General features: G+C 38.0%; 1 protein-coding gene across 7 annotated transcripts; it reads left to right on the forward strand.

The window, feature by feature from the left end:
• Positions 1–2107: 2107 nt before the first annotated feature.
• ZNF207 (zinc finger protein 207) lies at positions 2108–18804 on the forward strand. Of its 7 annotated transcripts, none has more exons than XM_080825702.1 (12): positions 2108–2247; positions 3762–3889; positions 8446–8584; positions 10178–10348; positions 10480–10555; positions 11073–11120; positions 12201–12271; positions 14835–14992; positions 16174–16266; positions 17271–17513; positions 18110–18269; positions 18437–18804. In XM_080825702.1, the coding sequence occupies exons 1-12, from the start codon at positions 2208–2210 to the stop codon at positions 18595–18597; spliced, it is 1488 nt and encodes a 495-aa protein (XP_080681828.1). In that variant the 5' UTR covers positions 2108–2207; the 3' UTR covers positions 18598–18804. The 7 variants fall into 7 exon arrangements, with proteins under 7 accessions (XP_080681828.1, XP_080681829.1, XP_080681831.1 ...); XM_080825703.1 differs by having other exon boundaries at positions 10181–10348; XM_080825705.1 differs by lacking the exon at positions 16174–16266.
• The last annotated feature ends 2346 nt before the right edge of the window (positions 18805–21150 follow it).

Here is a 21150-nt window from a genome sequence, read left to right on the forward strand (position 1 = left end):
ACACAATTGAAGGAGACAAGGCGTGCACATGGGGAAGGGCAGAATGTAACTACTGACAAGAAACTAATGCAGATAGGAGATGATCTTATGGAATTTCATTACTGACTTTTTCTTTCTTCCATATCTTTTGTTTGCTTTTTAAAGATTTTATTTATTTACTTGCCAGAGAGAAAGAGAGAGCACGTGGAGGAGTGCACAAGCAGAGTGGCAGAGGGAGAGGGAGAAGCAGATTCACTGCTGAGCATAAAGGCGGACTCCCACTCCATCCAGGACCCTAGGATCATGACCTGAGGGGAGGGCAGATGCGTAACCTACTGAGCCACTCAGGTGCCCTGATCAATCTATAATCTTTTTTTTTTTAAGATTTTATTTATTTATTTGACAGAGAGATCACAAGGAGGCGGAGAGGCAGACAGAGAGAGGAGGAAGCAGGCTCCCCCCCAAGCAGAGAGGCCAATGCGGGGCTCGATCCCAGGATTCTGGGATCATGAAGGCAGAGGCTTAACCCACTGAGCCACCCAGGCGCCCCCCCTCAATCTATAATCTTAACTGTTATTTTATATTGTTTTCTCCGGCTTCAGTCTTAGAAACCACTGTAAGAAAAAGGCACTGGGCGCCTGGGTGGCTCAGGTGGTTAAGCAACTGCCTTCAAGCTCAGGTCACAGTCTCAGGGTCCTGGGATGGAGTCCCGAGTCAGGCTCCTTACGCAGGAGGGAGCCTGCTTCTCCCTCTCCCGCTGCCTGCTACTCCGCCTGCTTGTGCTCGCTCGCTCTCTCTCTGTAAAATAAGTAAATAAAATTAAAAAAAAAAAAAGAAAGCTCTGATTGATGTGAAGAAGCCTTCATAGGTTGGCCTCTACCTCCCCCTGTGACTTCATTTCCTATCACTCTCTCCCTTGCTCAGTCTGTTTTGGTCACATTTCCTGCTGTTTCTCAAACACTTCAATTTTTTCCCCCCAGTGTAGCAGTCTTTTAATTTGCACTTCTGTCTGGAATGCCCCCAGATATGTGCATGTCTTTTTCTTTCATATCAGTTTTCTGCACAAATGTCCCTCCTCAGACGGAAAAAGGCCTGTAGGAAACACATCCAACACAAACCTCTCCTGTCATCCCAGCAGGTCTCTATCATGTCCCCTAATATTGTTTTAGTCCTTTTCCAGTGCACTTAATCACTCCTGACATTATGCATTTGTTTATTGTCTGTTTCCTCTACTAGAGCGCCAGCTTGCTCACCGCCAAAGTCTCCTTCGGAGGTACTGAGGGTTAGGACTTACTTTTTCTCTGTGGGTGATTGCGTGGGGTGGGGGTGGGGGAGCCCACAATGACACAGTTCAACCCGTAACAACATTGTGCTGTGAACACGGTTTTACTTCTTCCCTTCCAGCCTAGATTCCTTTTTTTCCCCTCCTCCCCAGGATTATCTCTTGCCACCAACCAGCCCCATCACTAGGAGCTCCAGCCCCAATACAACTAGTGTATTTCAAGCGCTCAGGCTCAAAGACTTGCGCTTTTTGCGCCTTCAGAGATTCTCTCTCTTCCACTTCCCTTGCTCCCACGGACCCTTCAAAAAACCTTTCTTGACACCCCAATGACCGCTAAGACCCTTGTTAGTGCTCCCCTCCGGAGGTCTGCAGCACCTTGTCACCCATCTCTGAACTACAACGCAGAGACTGACACTTCTTTAACAAAGTATGTGATAAGCAAATGCCCAACACTTACTACAGGAAGGATTAATTCGGGCAATGAGACAAAATTAAAAGTTGGGCGCTCTTTCAGTATTTTTTATTTGTAGTCTGTCCTTAATTACAATAATAATCTTTCCAGTTTTTTTTTCCCCCCTCCTTCAATTACGAGTGTCTCGGCGTACCTCCGTAGCCAGCTCTCTTACAAAAAAAACCGGAAGGATCAGCAAACACAAGCAAAGAGGGCCGAGACAGCTTAAACGGACAAAATGGCGGCACCATCTCAGCCGCCACGAGTCTCCACCCACTCAGGGAGGAGGCCTGCGTCATGTGACCGTACCCTGCCTGGCACCGCCTCCGGCCGCAGTGCCTGACGGGAGCAGAGCAGCGAACGAGGGCGTCGGCCATTTTGTGTCTGTTTCCTGTGGGACGCGGTGGTGGCGGTTGGGTCGGGAGAGTGAGCGGTATTTGCCTCGTTTTTCCTGCTTGTTTTTTCCCCCTTATACTTTGTCGGTAGAGCGCGGTTATGGGTCGCAAGAAGAAGAAGCAGCTGAAGCCGTGGTGCTGATATCCTTTATCGGTTTGAAGTCGAGGCCGAGCGGGGGCGCCGGTTGGTGGTGACTGGGACTGGAGGCCTTGCTCTGGCCTGTGGCGGAGAGTGTCTGGGATCTAGGCCTCGAGGTGGGTGGCTGGATGGCCCGGAGCCGGATTTGGGAATACTTAGCCGAAAATGAAGTTCCTAGAGCAACAGGCTCCCTGGCACTTGGGGGTCGTGGGACTACGTGACTCATGAGGTTCTTGATTTGGTGCGCTCGTGGACCCAACCGCTGGGAGGCGGCTTGGACCCCTCCACCAAGGACAGTGTTCCCTAAGGCTATTCGGCCACACTCCGTTGTTTTGGTGACGATTCAACAAAGGGACTTTCTTCGAGTATAATACGCCGATTGAGTCTATGGAAGATTAGGGGAGAGCTTCGGAGTCTGTCACCCACATTTCCCGTTTTATTGTAGATTCGATGACTTAGTAAAGGCTTGTGTTCGTGAACCCCGGTTTCGAAACCCCTCCCCCCTTTTTTTTTTGACCGGGGTTGGGGGAACTAGTTCCCGCGTCTCACCCTCTGGCGCCTTAATCTTCAAGAAGCGTTCTCTTAGAGGGTGGAGTTTCTTTGCGTCTATTACCTGGCTTTGTAAGTCTTAAAAAAAAAAAAAAATGCTTCGTATTGCTTACTAAAACGTGGCGTCTTTTTTAGTACTTTTCCGGAAGCGCTAATACACTTTACGATGAAATTGGTTTTGCTTACTGTTTTGTACTAAAAAACGATCTGTTAGAGAATTGCGTTTATTTCCATGCTAGTTGGAAGATGGCCACTAATTTTTTGAATGTGCTTTTAGGAAAATCTGACGAGTGTGATAAAAATTCTCAGTCTTATTAATGTGATTGGTGAGTTTAAATACATTCTGTGGCAACAAAAATTTATAAGGAGTTGCAAACAACTTTATGGATTGTTCATAGGGATATGTTCTTACTCCTTATGAGCTTTTTTTTGGATCTAAATAATATATTCTCAAATTCCAGATATTAGGTAGATTTTTAATATTTCAGTCATTTTTGTTTATTTAATGAATTATATTTTGAAATTCAGTCTCGACATAAACTTGGGATTTTTTTTTTTTACATGGAACTGTCCAGTCCACAGTGTGCGTTTTAAATGTTGAAATAATGAAGAAAAAAGTCAGTTTCACTTACATCTCTTTTAAATGCAAGAATTCTACAAAACTGTGTTGCTGATTACTGAGATGTGTTCATTTAGAGATGGTGGAGAGAGATTATGGATTTCTAGGAAACTTAGAGTAGAATTACATGACAAGATAATTCTGAATTATATAAATTCAGAATTTATATACCGGAAACAAAGTTTCTGGTATTTAAATACCAGAAACAAAGCTGTATAAATTACATTTTTGGTTTTAACTGTTTTTACATTTTATTATTCTTCCTCCTGTTTTCTAATGTATGACAGATTTTTTTTTATAAGCAGTGTCAATATTATGCTGGTTTTGTACCTTAACAACAATGATCAGGTATTGTAATAGAGATTTTGATGATGAGAAGATTCTTATACAACACCAAAAAGCAAAACATTTTAAATGCCATATATGTCATAAGAAGTTGTACACAGGACCTGGCTTAGCTATTCATTGCATGCAGGTAAGGATTTTATTTTATTTTTTTTTAATTTAATTTTTACCCCCTTGTTTGGAAACCATGTGAAAACATTTTTTGAATTTCTCTTTGACAGCTGTAGGGTTTTGTTTATTGCAAAAGATCAGATGTGGTTAGTCAGCTTTAAAAAAGCAGTTTTTAGCCATTAAGAAGATAAATAATTGTTTTTTTAATGTTTAAAGAAAATTTATGTTGCTAATGTTTATTTTTGAATTATTGATAGTATTTCTTATCCTAGGTTAGATTGGTGACAAATTGAGGTCCCAAACTATCTGCTCTGTACTTGGGTTAGAGAACAAGGATCAGTGATTTCAATTCTGTGGTCAGTCTGACCAGTTCTAATCCTACGAAAATTAACACATAATTAGCTACCATTACTCACTGCAGTTGAAGGATTTGTTAAAATCTGTTGCCTGAGGATAGGCTTACTTCTGTTATTCCCTGGATCTCTTCTGGAATGGTAACGTGTTTCATTCGATAATTTTTGTGTTTCTTGAGTTTTTTCACTGCTAGGTAGGGAAAGCTTTGCAATTTATATTTTTAAAGATCTAGTAAGTGCCTTTATGTCTTATTCAACGTTATTTCTTCTACTTTTGCCAATCCTAGAGCTGCCTGAATTTTTGCCTAATTGGACCCTAGAGAGATGAGAGATGAGCAAATCCTTATTCATTGGAAACTACTGTTGGTAGGAGGCAGGGAGGTAAATTAAAATAAGATGTTGTTTCCCCAAGTTTAAAAATAAGTTTATAAAAGAAAATAAGTTTATATAGATCTTTTCCACTCCAATTATATAACTATAACAATAGTTTAATATTCATTCAAAAATATTTTAGATCCTGCTACATGCTAGACCCATAGTTTTCCAGTGTGGCAGTCACTAGTTACATGTGGCTACTTAAAAGACGCTTAGGGGCACCTGGCTGGCCCAATTGGTTAAGCACCTGCCTTTGATCAGGTCATGATCCCCAGGGTCCTGGGATTTCAGTCTCTCATTGGGCTCCCTGCTCAGTGGTGAGCCTGCTGCTCCTCCCCCTGCCCCTGCTTTCTTGATCTCTCTCTGAAATAAGTCTTTTTTTTTTTTAAGGGGTAATTTAAAAATTAAAAATTTACTATGTCAGTCATGTTATAGCCACATTTCCAGTGCTCAGTCACATGTGGCTGGTGGATAACTCTTGTATTGGGTAGTTTTGATACAGAATATTACTATTTCTCACAAAAAGTTCCTGTGAGAGGGTATTGTGTTAGTGTTTTAGGCACTAAGTATACAGCTGTGAAGAAAAAGTCACCATTGTGGAGTTTAGATTCGTGTTGTGGAAGAAAATAAACTGTAAATACTTAGTTTTTCAGTGATAAGTGATAAAGAAGACTAAAACTAGGTAGGAGGTATAGGGAGGGCCACAAGATGGGAAAAGGCCTGCATGAGAAACTGACATCTGAACAGAGATCTTAAAGGAAGTGAAAGCCATGGAACAGTGAATGAAAGACCCTCACATATAGGAGCATCCTGCTATATTGAAGGAAGAAGGAAAGAGTAGCAATGTTCTTTATATAGGAGGGCTTACTGTAGGCCATTTTCTTCAATTTTGAATGAAATGGGAGGTTTGAGTAGAGGGAGAGCATGCTGATGCTCTTCTTTTTTCCTTCTTTTTTTTTTTTTTTTAAAGAATTGTCCTAGCCAGTAGACTTGAGATTAGACAGGCTGCAGAGTGCAGTGAGAACACTTAGGGTGACTAGAGTATTCCAGGCAAGAGGTGAGGATGACAGAGACCAGAATTTGCTGGTGGATTTGATGCAGAGTATAATAAAGTGAGGAGTTACAGATGACCTGAAGGCTTTTGGTCTGAGGAGTGTGAGATACGGGTTACCATATACTGAGATGCAGAAAGCTGCCGGAAGAACAGGCTTAGAGATGAGGATATCAGGTTGGTGTTATGTTAATTTTGACAAGGTCTGTTGAATATCCAGATGGAGATGTCCTATAAGGAGTTTTGTCTACAAGCCTGGAGTTCAGAGAGGTGGGAGCTGGAGATAGAGGTTTGGAAGGATACCGTGTAAGGACAGCTATTTTATTTAACTCATTATACTAGATGTCCTTTTTCCTTAGGGAGTAGAATATAGATAAAAAAGAGGTGCAGGGACTCCACCTTAGGCCACTCCCAGCATTTAAAGTTTGGAACATTAAAGTAAACCATTCAGGGACATTGAAAGGGTAGGAAATCCAAGAAAATATTGTCCTAAAAACCAAATGAAATGTTTCAAAGAGTAAGTTATTTGAGTCAAATGCTGGTGGTAGGTCAAGGAAGAAGAGGACTGAGATTGAATGATTTCCTAGAACGATGGGGATGAAAGCTTGATTGGAGTGCTTTCAAAAGAAAAGAAGGAAATAGAGGCACTCTTTGAAGAGTTGTACTATACAAGAGCAGAAAAATGGAATGGAACTAGAAAGAGATTAGTTGAGAAATTATTTCAGTAACATCTTTAATGGACTAAGTGCTTCTATTTTTGAAGTCCTAGTGTAGTTGCATAGCAACCTGTGAGATAGGCATGGCAGTTAAATTAGATACAACCTCCAATTTTATAGGTGGTAAACTTAAGACATTAATAATTTAGGTGGTTCACATCAGTGCTTGCTCTTGTCTTTTCAGCCAAGACCATACCAACTTCTAGGCGAGATTTTAAGAAATTTAATTCTGGCTGGGATATTGTGAGGTAGTTAGGTAAATCATGTTCTTTTTCCTTTCTTTCCAAGAGCTTTGGAAATGTTTATTCTTGGCCTTATCATTTAGAAGTAGAACAAAGACTAGTTACGGTGTGTATGTGAATGTAATTTTTTTTTTTGGGAAAACATGAATTAATTTATCTGCATTTGTCAAGAATAGTAACATTCCAAAAAACTTAGAAAACGGTGATTGAGTTGCTCGTTGAGTAGCTTTATTCATGGATCTTTTAATCACAGTGAGGAACAGTGGCTAAAAATTTATAAAAAATTACTGAATTTGATTTGCATGTCGCTGTTTAAAATCTTTGAGATACATCTCTAAGAAGAAAATACTTAGCTTCCATAGGGTACCTGGGTGGCTCAGTGGGTTAAAGCCTCTGCTTTTGGCTCGGGTCATGGTTCCAGGGTCCTGGGATCAAGCCCCAAATCTGGCTCTCTGCTCAGTGGGGACCCTGCTTCCTCCTCTCTCTCTGCTTCTCTGCCTACTTGTGACTTCTGTTAAATAAAAAAATAAATAAAATCTTAAAAAAAAAGTAAAACACTTAGCTTCCTTTAATTACCTTTCTATTCTTACATGAAAGTGTCTCAGGAGGAAAGAAAAATAGAGTATTGGACAAGTTTGTCCAAGTCGTTATTAAACTAAATCAGTGATTCTCAAGTTTGAGCATGCCTCAGAATCACCCGGAGGGCTTGTTAAAGCACACGTTGCTAGCCTTACCCAGGAGGTTCTTTTTTTTTTTGTTTTTTTGTTTTTTTTTTTAAGATTTTACTTATTTATTTGACAGACGGAGATCACAAGTAGGCAGAGAGGAGGCAGGCAGAGAGAGAGAGAGGAGGAAGCAGGCTCCCTGCTGAGCAGAGAGCCCGATGCAGGGCTGGATCCCAGGACCCTCCCAGGACCCTGGGATCATGATCTGAGCCGAAGGCAGAGGCTTAACCCATTGAGCCACCTAGGCGCCCCACCCAGGAGTTTCTTATGGGGTAGAGAGTATACTGAGAATTTGTGTTTCTGATAAGTTTTCAGGTGATGCTGATAGTCTGAGCAAGAATACTTTGGCATTTTTTAGCCTAAGTGAATGCAAGTGGCTGAAGAAACTGAGACTGGCAGGAATTTTACCATACTGGCAAGAGAGACCCATGTTTGAGGGTTGGAAACATCTGTTCTAGCAAAAATCATAGTGGAAAAAAAGTAGATTTCCAGTGTTTTATAATAGCACTTCCTCCTCTTTGTAATCTACCAGATAAGTTTAGGGTAATGACAGGATCACTGCTGTGCAGTGTTAAGTGTCTCAGGTAACTCCTTAGTTACGGGTAATGCTAACTGTAAATGTCATTTTTATAGTTTGTAACTACAGGCTTGTCTCAAGATCCATTCTTCGAAATTTTAATTCTTGATAAAAGTGGACTGTTTCTTAATAAGTTTTATTTGTCAGACTTGAAACTTCTCAGATTTGAGTGGAATTACTAGTTCATTGCTGGTACTTCAAGCAAGCAAGATTACATAATAAGCTTAAATTAATATTTATTGAGTCCTTATTATGTGTTAGACATCCTACCAAGTGATAATTTATATTCATTGTGTTTTATTTAATCCTAAAAATGATCCTAGGTGTTACGTACAATGGGTGGAGTAATCTTAAATGATTTGCCTAATCCACATACCTAATTAGCAGCAAAACAGGATTGAGTCCAGGTAGTCTCACTGTAGAGCCAGTTATGCTTAACAATTATACTGAGTGTTCTCTTAAGTAATTTCAGATTACTCTTAAAGGACTTTATGAGGCACTTTAATCTATCTAATGGAGGTTTGTTTTGATGTTAGGTGCATAAAGAGACAATAGATGCTGTACCAAATGCAATACCTGGGAGAACAGACATCGAATTGGAAATATATGGTATGGAAGGTATTCCAGAAAAAGACATGGATGAAAGAAGACGACTTCTCGAACAGAAAACACAAGGTAAATGCTAAAATCTTTGCTTTTTCTTTTTTTTTTTTTTTTTAAAGATTTTATTTATTTGACAGAGATCACAAGCAGGCAGAGAAGCAGGCAGAGAGGCAGGCAGAGAGAGAGAGGAGGAAGCAGGCTCCCCGCTGAGCAGAGAGCCCGATGCGGGGCTCAGTCCCAGGACCCTGGGATCATGACCCGAGCTGAAGGCAGACGCTTAACAACTGAGGCACCCAGGCGCCCCATCTTTGCTTTTTCTTAATGCAGCTTCACTAATGAGAGTATTAATGATTTGACTTACAGAGTTAATAGTGGATGTTAGATTTATTCAGAACTCCAATTTTTGAGTTTTATTTCTTAGGTCTTAATGTTTGAGTTGTGTATTTGATTTGTATATATGTGATTATAGGTGGAATTAGCAAGTGTTGAGATTTTTGAAAACAAAGGTTGCTTGTTATGATTTGATTGTATAACTACTAATAGTAAAATATATTTTTAGTGCTTTTGTTTGTCTTGGAATTTGAGATCATTATCCAGATAGTGGAAGTTATTAATCACCTATGAAATTTCTTTATTTTTAAGATTTTATTTATTGTGAGAGATCACGTTCAGGCAAGGGGAGGGGGCAGAGGGGAAGAGAGAGAGAATCTCAAGCGGACGCTGTGTTAACCACCCTGGCTTGATCTCACAATTCTGAGATCGTCACCTGAGCTGAAACTAAGAGTTGGATGCTTACTTGATTGAGCTGCACAGTCACCTCTTTTATTTTATGTCTTTAAGGTTTACCATTTATTTTTGAGAGGGAGGGGGAGAGAGAGTGAGCAAAGCTGGTGGGGGGCAGAGGAAGAGAGAATCTCAAGACGACTCTTCACTGAGTGGGGAGCCTACACTTGGAGCTCAGTCCCAGGATGCTGGGATCATGACCTCAGCTGAAAGAGTCAGACACTCAATTGAGCGAGCCACCATGCGGGAGTCCCATGAGTTTTTTCATTTGTTTGTTTTTATTAAGTAAGCTCTACACCTGATGTGGAGCTTGATCGCAAGACCCCAAGTTCTAGAGTCACATATTCTACTTTCAGGTGCCAGCCAGGTGCCCTGAAACTTGTTTTGAGAAGCATTGAGGAGAGGTCAGACCTCTTTGTTATAGTTTATCTTTATGGATGGAATAGAAGGTCATTTTTTTAAATAAAACTGACTTAGGAAAATTACTTTTACCTGTCATAGAATAGGGAAAGTATGTTAACCTTATTTAACATAGATTGGAAACAAATTTGAAGAGTAAAAACGGTATTGTGATTTTTTTTTTTTTTTTTTTTTTTTGGTAAGAAAAATCTCAGGAGCTAATTGGATTGAAATTATTATTTTTAAAAGATGTTTTTTGAGAGACAGCAAGCAGGAGGGGCAGAGGGAGAAGCAACTTCCTGCTGAGCAGGAAGCCGTATGCGGCCAGGACCTTGGGATCATGACCTGAGCTGAAGGCAGACTCTTAATGGACCAAGCCACCCAGCTGCCCTGAAATAATTTTTTAAAATGTTGAATGTCAGACATGCTGAGTTTTTTTCTTTTTTTTACTTTATGGGAAAACCTAATTAAAACTTTTTTTAGCAGAGAGTCAAAAAAAGAAGCAACAAGATGATTCTGATGAATATGATGATGATGACTCTGCAGCTTCAACTTCATTTCAGCCACAGCCTGTTCAACCTCAACAAGGCTATATCCCCCCAATGGCACAGCCAGGACTGCCACCAGTTCCGGGAGCCCCAGGAATGCCTCCAGGTATTACATAAGGTTTCATAAAACTAACAGTTTAAGGACTTTATTGATGTGATGTAAAAGTATTAAAATCTTTCTCTTAACACTTAAATATTTGTGACTTTTTTTGTTGTTGTTGAAATTCTTATTTATAGGCATACCTCCATTAATGCCAGGTGTTCCTCCTCTGATGCCAGGAATGCCACCAGTTATGCCAGGCATGCCACCTGGGTAAGAGAACTTTTAATTGACTTGTGGGCTTGTGCCTAGTAATGATCTTTTTCAGCTTGGGTGTTATATGAATTTTAAAATGTTACTTTGCCTCTCCCCTCCCCTCCCCTCCCCAACTAAAAGGTATGGGCTTCATAAATACTAAACTTGTCAAATAAAGGGGTCTACCAATCAATTAAAGGAATATAAATTTGCCTCTGAAGAGAATAGATTTTTGGGTTTTAGGATGTCTGTAGGCAGCCATCTGCTTCAATTGCATCTGATGTAATTAAAGTAGTTGGTTGTAGATTTGTGTTTCTAAGATTCAGAACTGTCCATGACACTTTGTAGTTGTGACAAGAAGCAAACTCTGTAAATGATTTTATTTGTCAAATCATCAAGAACTAAAATGAATATGAGGTGCTCGTGCCTATCACTTTTACTTAAATATTGTTGGATGTGAGAGGTATACAATACACTTTCCCACTGTATTTTGAAAATCACAGTTAGATTTTGATTTTGTCATACATTTTCACAGATTGCATCATCAGAGAAAATACACCCAGTCATTTTGCGGTGAAAACATGTAAGCATCTCATTCATAATGTAATTCAGGAGGTATAATCATAATGTCATTTTTTTATGTGTTTAATGGTATCTATTCAACTGACTTCAGAAATTTTCTAACCTTCCTCACTAAAATTTCTAAAATGTGCAAGCTGGTTGACACAGGTCTCTTAATGGAGGGAAATAAAACATCTGTGAGGAAATTGTAATAGACCCATATAAAAAGCATTTTCTAAATGCAGCTTTTTCCCCAAACTGCTAAAGTAACGAAATTTAGTTTAAAAAAAAGGGGGGGTTGTTAGTTAAAGAATAGATATTCTTTTCTAAAATTACATGCTTTGTTATGGAAGTAATTCGGTTTTCTTATAATGAAATCTATATATAGAAGTTTACCTTTTGATAAAGTTCTCAATTAAGAATTCACAAACTTGGAACTGTTTTAAGTGAATTGAATATTGCTATGTGAAGGTGAGCTCTTTTAGGGGAAAGAAAATAAATTTGGGTTATGTTTTTAAGTCATGGTTTAGTGTTAGGTAGCCATTACAAATAGAAATTAGGCAATTGTGTGAGTTTAGTTTTGACTCTAATTTTGGTGGTAGGTTTTTTTTGTTGTTGTTTTTGGTAACCCTCCAAAAGAAAAAAAAAATCTTTACTCCACAGTGTACATTCAGTATTTTCCTTTTGAAAAATCTGATGACTCCAAAATAATTTTTTTTAATTTACATTCTGTATGGATATTTTCAAGTGAGACAAAAGATTTTGATTTCTAATTACACATATTTTAGATGAGGCCTCTTTTATATATTAAGGAGGGTATAATTGTTCTTAGTGACTTTAAATGTATGAAAATGATTTTTCAGCAAAGACTGATTTTTTTTTCCCTTATTTTACTGGCAAACCCAAGAATTTGCTGGGTTTTAGAGGGTTTATTTTGATAGAATTGTTTTAGTGTTGCGTATTCTTTCAGCTTGATTTATTTCAGTATTAAAGGTCAAATTCGAGTCTTTTATCTGTTGTTTCAGGCTTTAGCCAAAATATTTTCTAATGGTTTATGCTATTAATTAACTTGGTTTGTTTTTTGAAATTTGCTTTCTAATAGAATGATGCCAATGGGTGGAATGATGCCACCTGGACCAGGAATACCACCTCTGATGCCTGGTATGCCACCAGGTATGAAATGTAGATGGTTTCCTTTTAATATGATTGGGTTGCTTTATTCTTATCTTTTTTGAAGAATAGGTTTGTGGATTTTAGTGTAGTTGTAGTTTATAATTACCATAGTTTGTTGAGTTCACTTTGAAATTACTTGGAGAAGTGTTAGAATGGACCATAGGGGTTTTTTGAATCTTGAAATGGATAATACACAGGTTTCAAAGCAGTCAAAATGAGTCACAGAACCTTTGCACCAAAGCTCATATACCTAAGATGTGTTGCCTTTGTGGGTTTGTTGTTGTTTTAAAGATTTTATTTATTCATTTGAGATAGAGAGAGCATATAAGCAGGGGGAGTAGCAGAGGGAGAGGGAGAAGCGGGCTCCCTGCCAAGCAGCGAGCCTGATGCGGGGCTCAATCCCAGGACCCTGGGATCATGACCCGAGCTGAAGGCAGACACTTAACTGACTGAGCCATCCAGGCGCCCTGAGGGGTAGTATTTGTTAGGAATATTTTAGATGAATAATGGAGGCTTTTGGCAAGTAATGGAGAAACCCATCACGCCATATTTTAAAAATGTAGTCATTTATTGTCTCACTCAACAGAAGGAAAAGTGGTAGCTTCAGTGCTAGTGTTACCAAGAACCCATGTGTTTTTAAATATTCTTTGCCAACCTTAGCTTTTCTCCCTCATACACATCACTCAGTTGTTATAACTAAGACAAGAAAGGGTGTCAACAGCAAAGGGTTGTCTTTTTTTTTCATTAAGGAGCAAAGTAGGGGCACCTGGGTGACTCAGTCGTTAAGGGTCTGCCTTGAGCTCAGGTCAGAATAAAGCCCTGTATTGGGCTCCCTGCTCAGTGGGAAGCCTGCTGCTCCCTCTCCCACTCCCTCTACTTGTGTTCCCTCTCTCACTGTCTCTCTCTGTCGAATAAATAAAATTGTTAAAAAAAAAAAAAAAAAAGAGCAAAGTAATTTTCCCACAAACTTACTAGCATCTTGTTGTTCGCCAGAAACAGGTCTAATGGACCCTCTAGCTCCAAGGGAGTCTAGAAAAAAAAACAAACCCTGTGTTGACTTTATAGCCTACAATGTGGGGAACGGAATTTGGTTAGCCAAAGTAGGTGTGCCATAGAAGCCTTCATAGGCTTTCTCAGTTGGTTTCCTTGCTTTTTATATGTAATTCTAGCAAGTTTGGTTTGCGGTCCACAGCAGCTTTATTGATAGTTGTAAAAGGAACAGGAAAAATAAGGCAGCAGCAAAATTGGCATCGTTGCCAGTGCAACCATTAATTTATAGACCGTAGTTCCACATATGTTATTTCTGAGATATTTTAGACAAAGTTATGATGAGGAAGTTTGAAGAATGCACTCGTGATGGATTTTAGGAAATTTTATTTCTATTTTTTTTTAAAGATTTTATTTATTTATTTGACAGAGATCACAAGTAGACAGAGAGGCAGGCACAGAGAGGTGGAAGGAGGCTCCCCACCGAGCAAAGAGCCCGATGTGGGGCTCAACCCCCGGGCCCTGGATCATGACCTGAGTTGAAGGCAGAGGCTTTAACCCACTGAGCCACCCAGGCACCCCAGGAAATTTTATTTCAAGTGCTTAAAGGAGAGGCGCCTGACTGGCTCAGTCAGTAGAGCATGCAACCAATCTTTGATCTCAAGTTTTAAGCTTGAGCCCTGTATTGGCTTTAGAGTTTACTTAAGGAAAAATAAAATCTTTAAAGTGTTTTCAGGGATAACTTAGTTTTCTGGAAAAATTTTTGTGAGTATATGACCCATCAGTGTTTTTACAGTGATTTGAATTTGAGTTCAGAGAGCATCCAGCTGTTGGATGATTGCAGTAATTCTCTTTTGTGTTTCAAAATGTTAGCCAAATCGGTAATATTAGTAAGTTTAATTGCTACTTTCTGTATATATAGAATCTCCAGTACTATCTTTTACTTCCTGAAGTTCTGAAATACCCAAAGGAATAGAAAGGTTGAGGCTAATGCCTAGGTTACTCAAGACTTCATTGAATTGACCAGTTTATCAGTAACTTTGTAGTAGAGAAGCATTATTTATTTATTTGTTTTTATTTTTCAAGATTTTATTGATTTGGGGAAGAGGGAGAATTCACAGCATGGGGGAAGGGCAGAGGGAGAAGGAGACCCTCTCTTGAGTGGAGGGCCTGATGTGGGGCTTGATTTCAGGACCCTGAGATCAGGACCTGAGCTGAAGGCAGATGCTCAATTGACCAAGCCACCCAGACGCCCCTTGATTTTATTTTTTATTTTTTTAGAGAGACCACATGAGTGGTCCACATGACTACATGAGTGGGGGATTGTAGAGGGAGAGGGAGAGAGAATCTCAAGCAGGCTCCACACCCAGCACGGATCTTGATACGGGGCTTGATCCCATGATCTGAATGAGTGAGTGAGTGAAGAGGCCCAACCAGCTGAGCCACCTAGGCGCCCCTAAAAGGCGCCCCTAAAAGCATTTTTAATATGGTATATTTTAACAGAGTTTTGGGAAAAAATTTTTTCTGAATTTAATGTTTTGACACGCCCTGTCTTCCCAACATTTCTTCTCTGTAGGTATGCCCCCTCCTGTTCCCCGTCCTGGAATTCCTCCAATGACTCAAGCACAGGCTGTTTCAGCGCCAGGCATTCTTAATAGACCACCTGCACCAACAGCAACAGTTCCTGCTCCACAGCCTCCAGTTACTAAGCCTCTTTTCCCCAGTGCTGGGCAGGTAAGGTGAAATTCCTGAAAAGGAGTGCACTTAGATTTAAAGGTAAAGTGTAGTTGTTTATAGAAATTCTTGAAATTGTCATTAGGTTTGTTTTTTGTTTCTAATCTTTTTAATATAATTTATTAAGTACAGAGAAGTGTCCAATTCTCTTCCATGTTTGCACACATTGACTAGAGCCAGATAATGTAGTATGCTAATTTTTTCATAGCTTGTGAACTCTGGTTATTCTTAACTTTAGATAGAAATGAAAGCTTTAATTTCTGGGTACTTAAATATATGATAATGTTTAGCGGTCCTCTTATGTCCTCCTGAACTATGAGTGGAATGAAACCAAAGTCAAAGGAGAAAATCCTAAGACCTTAGCAAATCATTTGTTGGACTCTTAGGACAGTGAGAAACGACAGTGCTACACTTTCGCAGGAAGGGCATCATTTGACCTAGTTAGACTTAATCTTTCCCACTGAACTTGTGCTTTTTCAGAACTCAGAAACTAAAGATGCTTTTGTTTTTTTTTTTTTAATATATATTTACATACATAGGTATATATATATGAAATGTGTGTAATGGTTGTTACTTTTCTCTGGTTTTTTCCTAGTTATATTCAAAGTTAAATAGATGTATTTAATTGATTCAGAATTAAGATCAGGATGTGTGTTATTTTTCACTTTAACATTATCCCATAGAGGTTTTTTCCCTCAATTTTTTTCTGTTTATAGTTGCAAAAATAAAAGCTTTACTTTTAAAGTCCCCTGTAAGCATATATCTTGTGTTTTTGAGGTGGGTGGGCTTTTTATATACTGAGAGTTGTCAAGCTTTTGGCAAAAATCTCGTGGAGTCATTGATAGAGAATTGGATTGAAGGGTCAGTAGTAATGCATCTTTATTCTCGATTGAAGGTATCATTTTTCAAAATTACAGTGCAGAAACATCCCAGTTTCAGAAAAGAAACTGGTTAACTAGGTTTATTGGTGTAGAATTAAAAAAAAATTTTTTTTTGAGGCTCATACTGTCACTTTGTTTATTGTAAATGCATTAACTACCTGCCTCTTGAAATAAGTCAGATTTGATTGCATTATATTTTGCATTTATAAAAATGCAATCTATACTAAAAGTCTACCACATGGCTTATTTTCACCCATTTGTTTGGAGACTTTTCATTGTTTCCTTTCTTTTATGCTACAGATGGGGACACCTGTAACAAGCTCAAGTACAGCTTCATCCAATTCAGAAAGTCTGTCTGCATCTTCTAAAGCTCTGTTTCCTAGCACAGCACAAGTACGCAGGAAGTTGCAGTTTAAAATTGTTAAATGGCTTTATATACTTAACCCTTTGGACCCTACATTAAAACTAAATCTTTTCCCCCCAAAATATACTATGTTTAATTTTTTTAAAGTTAATGGTATAAAAATCAATGGTATTTGAAAATTTGAACTCATACTAATAGAAAAAAATGTACCCCAAACTCCTATGGTTCTAAAGGGTTAAAAGCATGTAAGCAGTAAATGCGTTATAGTAGCCACTGGTTAGCCTGATGCATGATTAAGCTTTTTTGATTTATGCTATTTAATCTAATGCATCACGTACAATGTAAGGAAATACAGTACTCTGCATTTGGTTCTAAAGTTGGCCTAGTGTTCATGTTTCAGATGTTTGGAATTATGAAAAGTAACGCATTTATTACCAGTAACTTTATGCGTAAAAGATCCTACTAAGCCCTGTTGTCCATGGTAATCACCTAGCCATTGTTAATTGGGAGGACACTGTATTATCTGTATAAAGAGATCTCTGAAGGGACATCTTTAATGTGTCACCACTGATACTGTTTATGCTCTGCTTAGTAACTAAAATTTATCCAAACATTTGTATTTTGTAATTTTTAACTTTTTTTTTTTGAGGTGCTTAGTAGATTGATTGAACAACTAATTTAGAATAGAGTAGAACATGATATTCCAATACAATGTAGTTCATCATTTTGAAATAAATACAAAGCTTTGTAAAGCAAGTAAATTTTGGTGATAAAGGTAGATAATATCTTTGAAATTATATGCAGTCTTGTTTCCACTGCTGAGTTTTGGATGTGACTTTGACCCCAGGGTCTTTTGATATTCTTACATATTATCTTGATTTTTTGTGGCATTTTAATTATGTTAACTTTGTTTTAATTTCATTTAAAGTTTGGTCCTTTATTGAATGTTAGTATCTCACTTTTAGGTTAACTATAATAGATATATTCAGTTTTGGGTTTTGAAGTTTCCTTAATGAAAGATTGTGTTTTCCAGGCTCAGGCAGCTGTCCAAGGACCTGTTGGTACAGATTTCAAGCCCTTAAATAGTACCCCTGCAACAACTACAGAACCCCCAAAGCCTACATTCCCTGCTTATACACAGTCTACAGCTTCAACCACTAGTACAACAAATAGCACTGCAGCTAAACCAGCAGCTTCAATAACAAGTAAGCCTGCTACACTTACAACAACCAGTGCAACCAGTAAGTTGATCCACCCAGATGAGGATATATCACTGGTAAGTTTTTTACAGGTTTTTACTGGCATAGTTTGAATACCGTTGTAGTAACATTTCCTCTTAAAGTATTAATTTGTACACCAGTGATTTTTGTAATCTGATCTAATGCCTACTGTGTGGTTTTCATTCTGGTTTTTAAGAACCACAAAATAAAGTGAATATTGTGTGTTTTGATCTTAGACACACGCTTTTCCCTACACCCAGACTATTTTTAAAAGAAGACTGTAAGTTGGGTTCTTAACTCTCAAAAATCATTTTGTTACACATAAATTTATAAATGATGAAATGGATAAGTGTGAGGTAGAATATACAGATCCTTTAAAGCTTATCTATTTTCTTCACTAGAGATTTTCTTACCTAGGCAGTATATAATTCCTGGAAAGTTATTAGCCATTTTTCAAATATAAAAATAGGTGAGGTTTTCTTGAGGTATTGAGATTTTAAGCATTTGGACTGGTTTGTGGAGCAAAAATAATGGTTGGGAAATAAGGGTACATTTTTACAAAGTTACTCTATAATATTTTGGGTGATTATCTTTTATGATTAATGACTCTCTGTATTCAAATCCTTAACATTGTGATCATATTTATTTGTAGGAAGAGAGAAGGGCACAGTTACCTAAATACCAACGTAATCTTCCTCGACCAGGACAGGCTCCCATTGGTAATCCACCAGTTGGACCTATTGGAGGTATGATGCCACCACAGCCAGGCATCCCACAGCAACAAGGAATGAGACCCCCAATGCCGCCTCATGGTATTTCTTTTTACGTTCATTGTGTTTGTGTTTATGTTTATTGTATTTACTGTATTTAGTGGATTTTCTGAGTATACACAAATTTATTTGCAGAATACATTGCATTTAACAGTATAATGCACAGACCAACTCAATCTATTTTTTTGTGTTTTAAATCTGTTTTTTAGGTCAGTATGGTGGTCATCATCAAGGCATGCCAGGTTACCTTCCTGGTGCTATGCCACCATATGGGCAGGGACCGCCAATGGTGCCCCCTTACCAAGGTGGGCCGCCTCGACCTCCGATGGGAATGAGACCTCCTGTAATGTCGCAAGGTGGCCGTTACTGATCTTACTTCATCCAGTCTAATAGGTTTGGAGATTAAACCTTTTCTCAACTTGTGCTGTTTATATAGCCAAGCTTCCGACAATAAGGCTTCATTGTGACTTTAACAAACATTATCTTCCCACATACCAGGAACTATTGGACATTTATTTTACATGGGAAAAATTATTTGGAATAATAAAGCAGGAACTTTTCCTGAAGTTGCAATTTATACTGTATGGCTTCTTTTTCATGTTTCATCTAGGTTTTTAGAAGTGAAGTATAGTAAATTTGGTTCGTTATATTGTGAAGGCGCTGGAATTACATGAACATACCACCTTAATAAAGGCAAGTTCTGTAAGCTTACATTGCTATTTGTAAAGTTATGCCTTCACAGCATTTCAGATGCTGTTGGACTTCACGTCCCCAACCTAGCTTGGTGAGGGCTGTAACTGTTTCCAAGACCTGTACATTGGAAGTCTGAATGTATAACAATATTTAATGTATTTAGAGTTCCTCATGTTGCAGGGTTTAAGAAATCTGACCCACCAAGGTCATGTGACTTTTCTGTACTGTTAAACTTCATTGTAATAAAATGAGAGAAAAACTTACGCCTTTTTATTCATAACCCAGCTGTGGACCACTGCCTGAAAGGTTTGTACAGATGCATGCCACAGTAGATGTCCACATAATAAAATTCATAGTTACCAATGCAGTTTTGATATATCATTGGATTCTGTCTTTGGAATTGTAGGTTGTTCCTTAGCTGCATGTTTAAACTGGACAATATATATAGAATTGTATGTTAGTGCTTAAGTTGACAGAAAAACTTCGATACATATGAGTCATTACATAGTGGATATGAAATCTTTATATTGTGTCACCTTTCCATGCCCTTGGTGTCACTACATGTTAGATGTCTTAGATATTTAAAATGTAAACCTTAGTATTTCCTCTTCACTGCTGATGAAGTTTAGAGCCTAGTGCCAGACCCATCCATTTCCTTCTGATCATTTTTGAGACTGCAGTACTGCGTGGACCTCAGAAGCTTTTCAGGTGCAGACTTCTAGAAGCTTAGGTGCATGCAGTAATAGCTTTTTGCTGTTAATGGATTAGAATCTTTTCTAAGTGTAATGCCAAAATAAGTGTACCTCTGTTAGGATGGCTAACAGATGGATTCAAAATTTTATTTTATGTTCCTGGAAAAGTACATTATTTCTTTGATTAAGATGACTATCTTCTGTTATTATAAAGCCTAAATGGCTTTCCTGTTAACCTTTTCATTCTTGGAAATTTGAATGTTACTGTGTCCTGTGAAGAAGTTTTTGTAGAGGTGACACTGCTGTTAGTGTTTTGTGTTGCAAGTCTCCTACAATAATAGCTCTTGTTAACCTTTTTTTGGCATCCATTTTTTTAATCTTTATTTTTACAAGGTACTTTTATGATTAATTATCAAATGATCTATACAAAGCATGATTATTAATATAATGAACTCAAGTTGAGTTTTTCTCAACGTAAAGTTAAGATTTGTAAGAAAATGGTAATTTTTTATAACCTACATGTGAAGGTGTAAATAATGACATGAAATCTGAGTCTTTGTTTCCAAAAAAAAAGTTTTAACCTTGTAGGAAAATACTGAAAATTTTCAGTCATAAAAGAGTTGGTATTTAAGTGACAAGTAAAAGTCATTCATTCATTTAAACAAAACATTCAAATATTTACAAAGCTGAGTGCTATTTTAATTCAGGTATTTTGGTCCAGTGAAATGTTTTATAGCTCTTTTCTTGTACCATCGAGGTTCAGAAAACTCCATAGCTTGAAAAGACAACATCTTTGTATCACCAGGAATGCGTTTCCTTCTTCCAGCAGCTAAGCCCCATACCACTACCCTTTCCCTCACCAAACACCTGCCTGTTCAAGTAGTTTTGGAATTAACTTAGATTTGGCAGCACATTTATCAGACTGCCAAAGAAGAGCCTATGTAAAAATCCGTAAGGTAAAAATGGCATGATTTAATTTAGAATGATTAAATAGGAAATGTTTTCCCAAACCAAATGTCTTTAAAGCATTTCATGTAATGTATAGGCTTATTAACAAAGTACAAATGGGTTAGTGATGTTTCAAAACTTATGCAAAGCTTTATTTACATTTAATGCAAAGATAACTGATATTTTATATCAAGGTTTGTTTTCTGAAGTCTGAAGGGAAAAAAATTACTTTTAAATAAGTTGTAGAATTTTAATTTTAATTAAAAGTTAATCCAGAGTGCTAATGCATGACACTTAAGCATACCGTCTCCTGTGTTGTGTTAGATATGGCCCAGGCGATGCCCATTTGGTATATTTAAAGTGTTATTTGTGCATGCATCAGCATAATTAAGCTTCTAGAAAATAGGTTTTACCTAACTGCTTCTGGGGTCCATAGTGTGGTTAAATCATGAGTACAACAAATCATGTTGAGATAATTAACTCTTACTTTGACTTATGCTTCCTTAAAAATAATAGATGGAGTTGAGTTGAAGTAAACTTCCATTTGCCCTCACAGAAGACATCCTTTAGGACTTGCTATATTCAGGCAG

This window comes from Martes martes (genome assembly GCF_963455335.1).
Source record: "Martes martes genome assembly, chromosome: 16".
Lineage (NCBI taxonomy): Eukaryota > Metazoa > Chordata > Mammalia > Carnivora > Mustelidae > Martes > Martes martes.

Coding starts and splice junctions, on each gene's coding strand:
- ZNF207 (XM_080825702.1), top strand. CDS start 2,208: ATGGGTCGCAAGAAGAAGAAGCAGCTGAAGCCGTGGTGCT. Junction 3,890..8,445: donor TAGCTATTCATTGCATGCAG/GTAAGGATTTTA, acceptor TTTTGATGTTAG/GTGCATAAAGAGACAATAGA. Junction 14,993..16,173: donor TTTTCCCCAGTGCTGGGCAG/GTAAGGTGAAAT, acceptor TTTATGCTACAG/ATGGGGACACCTGTAACAAG.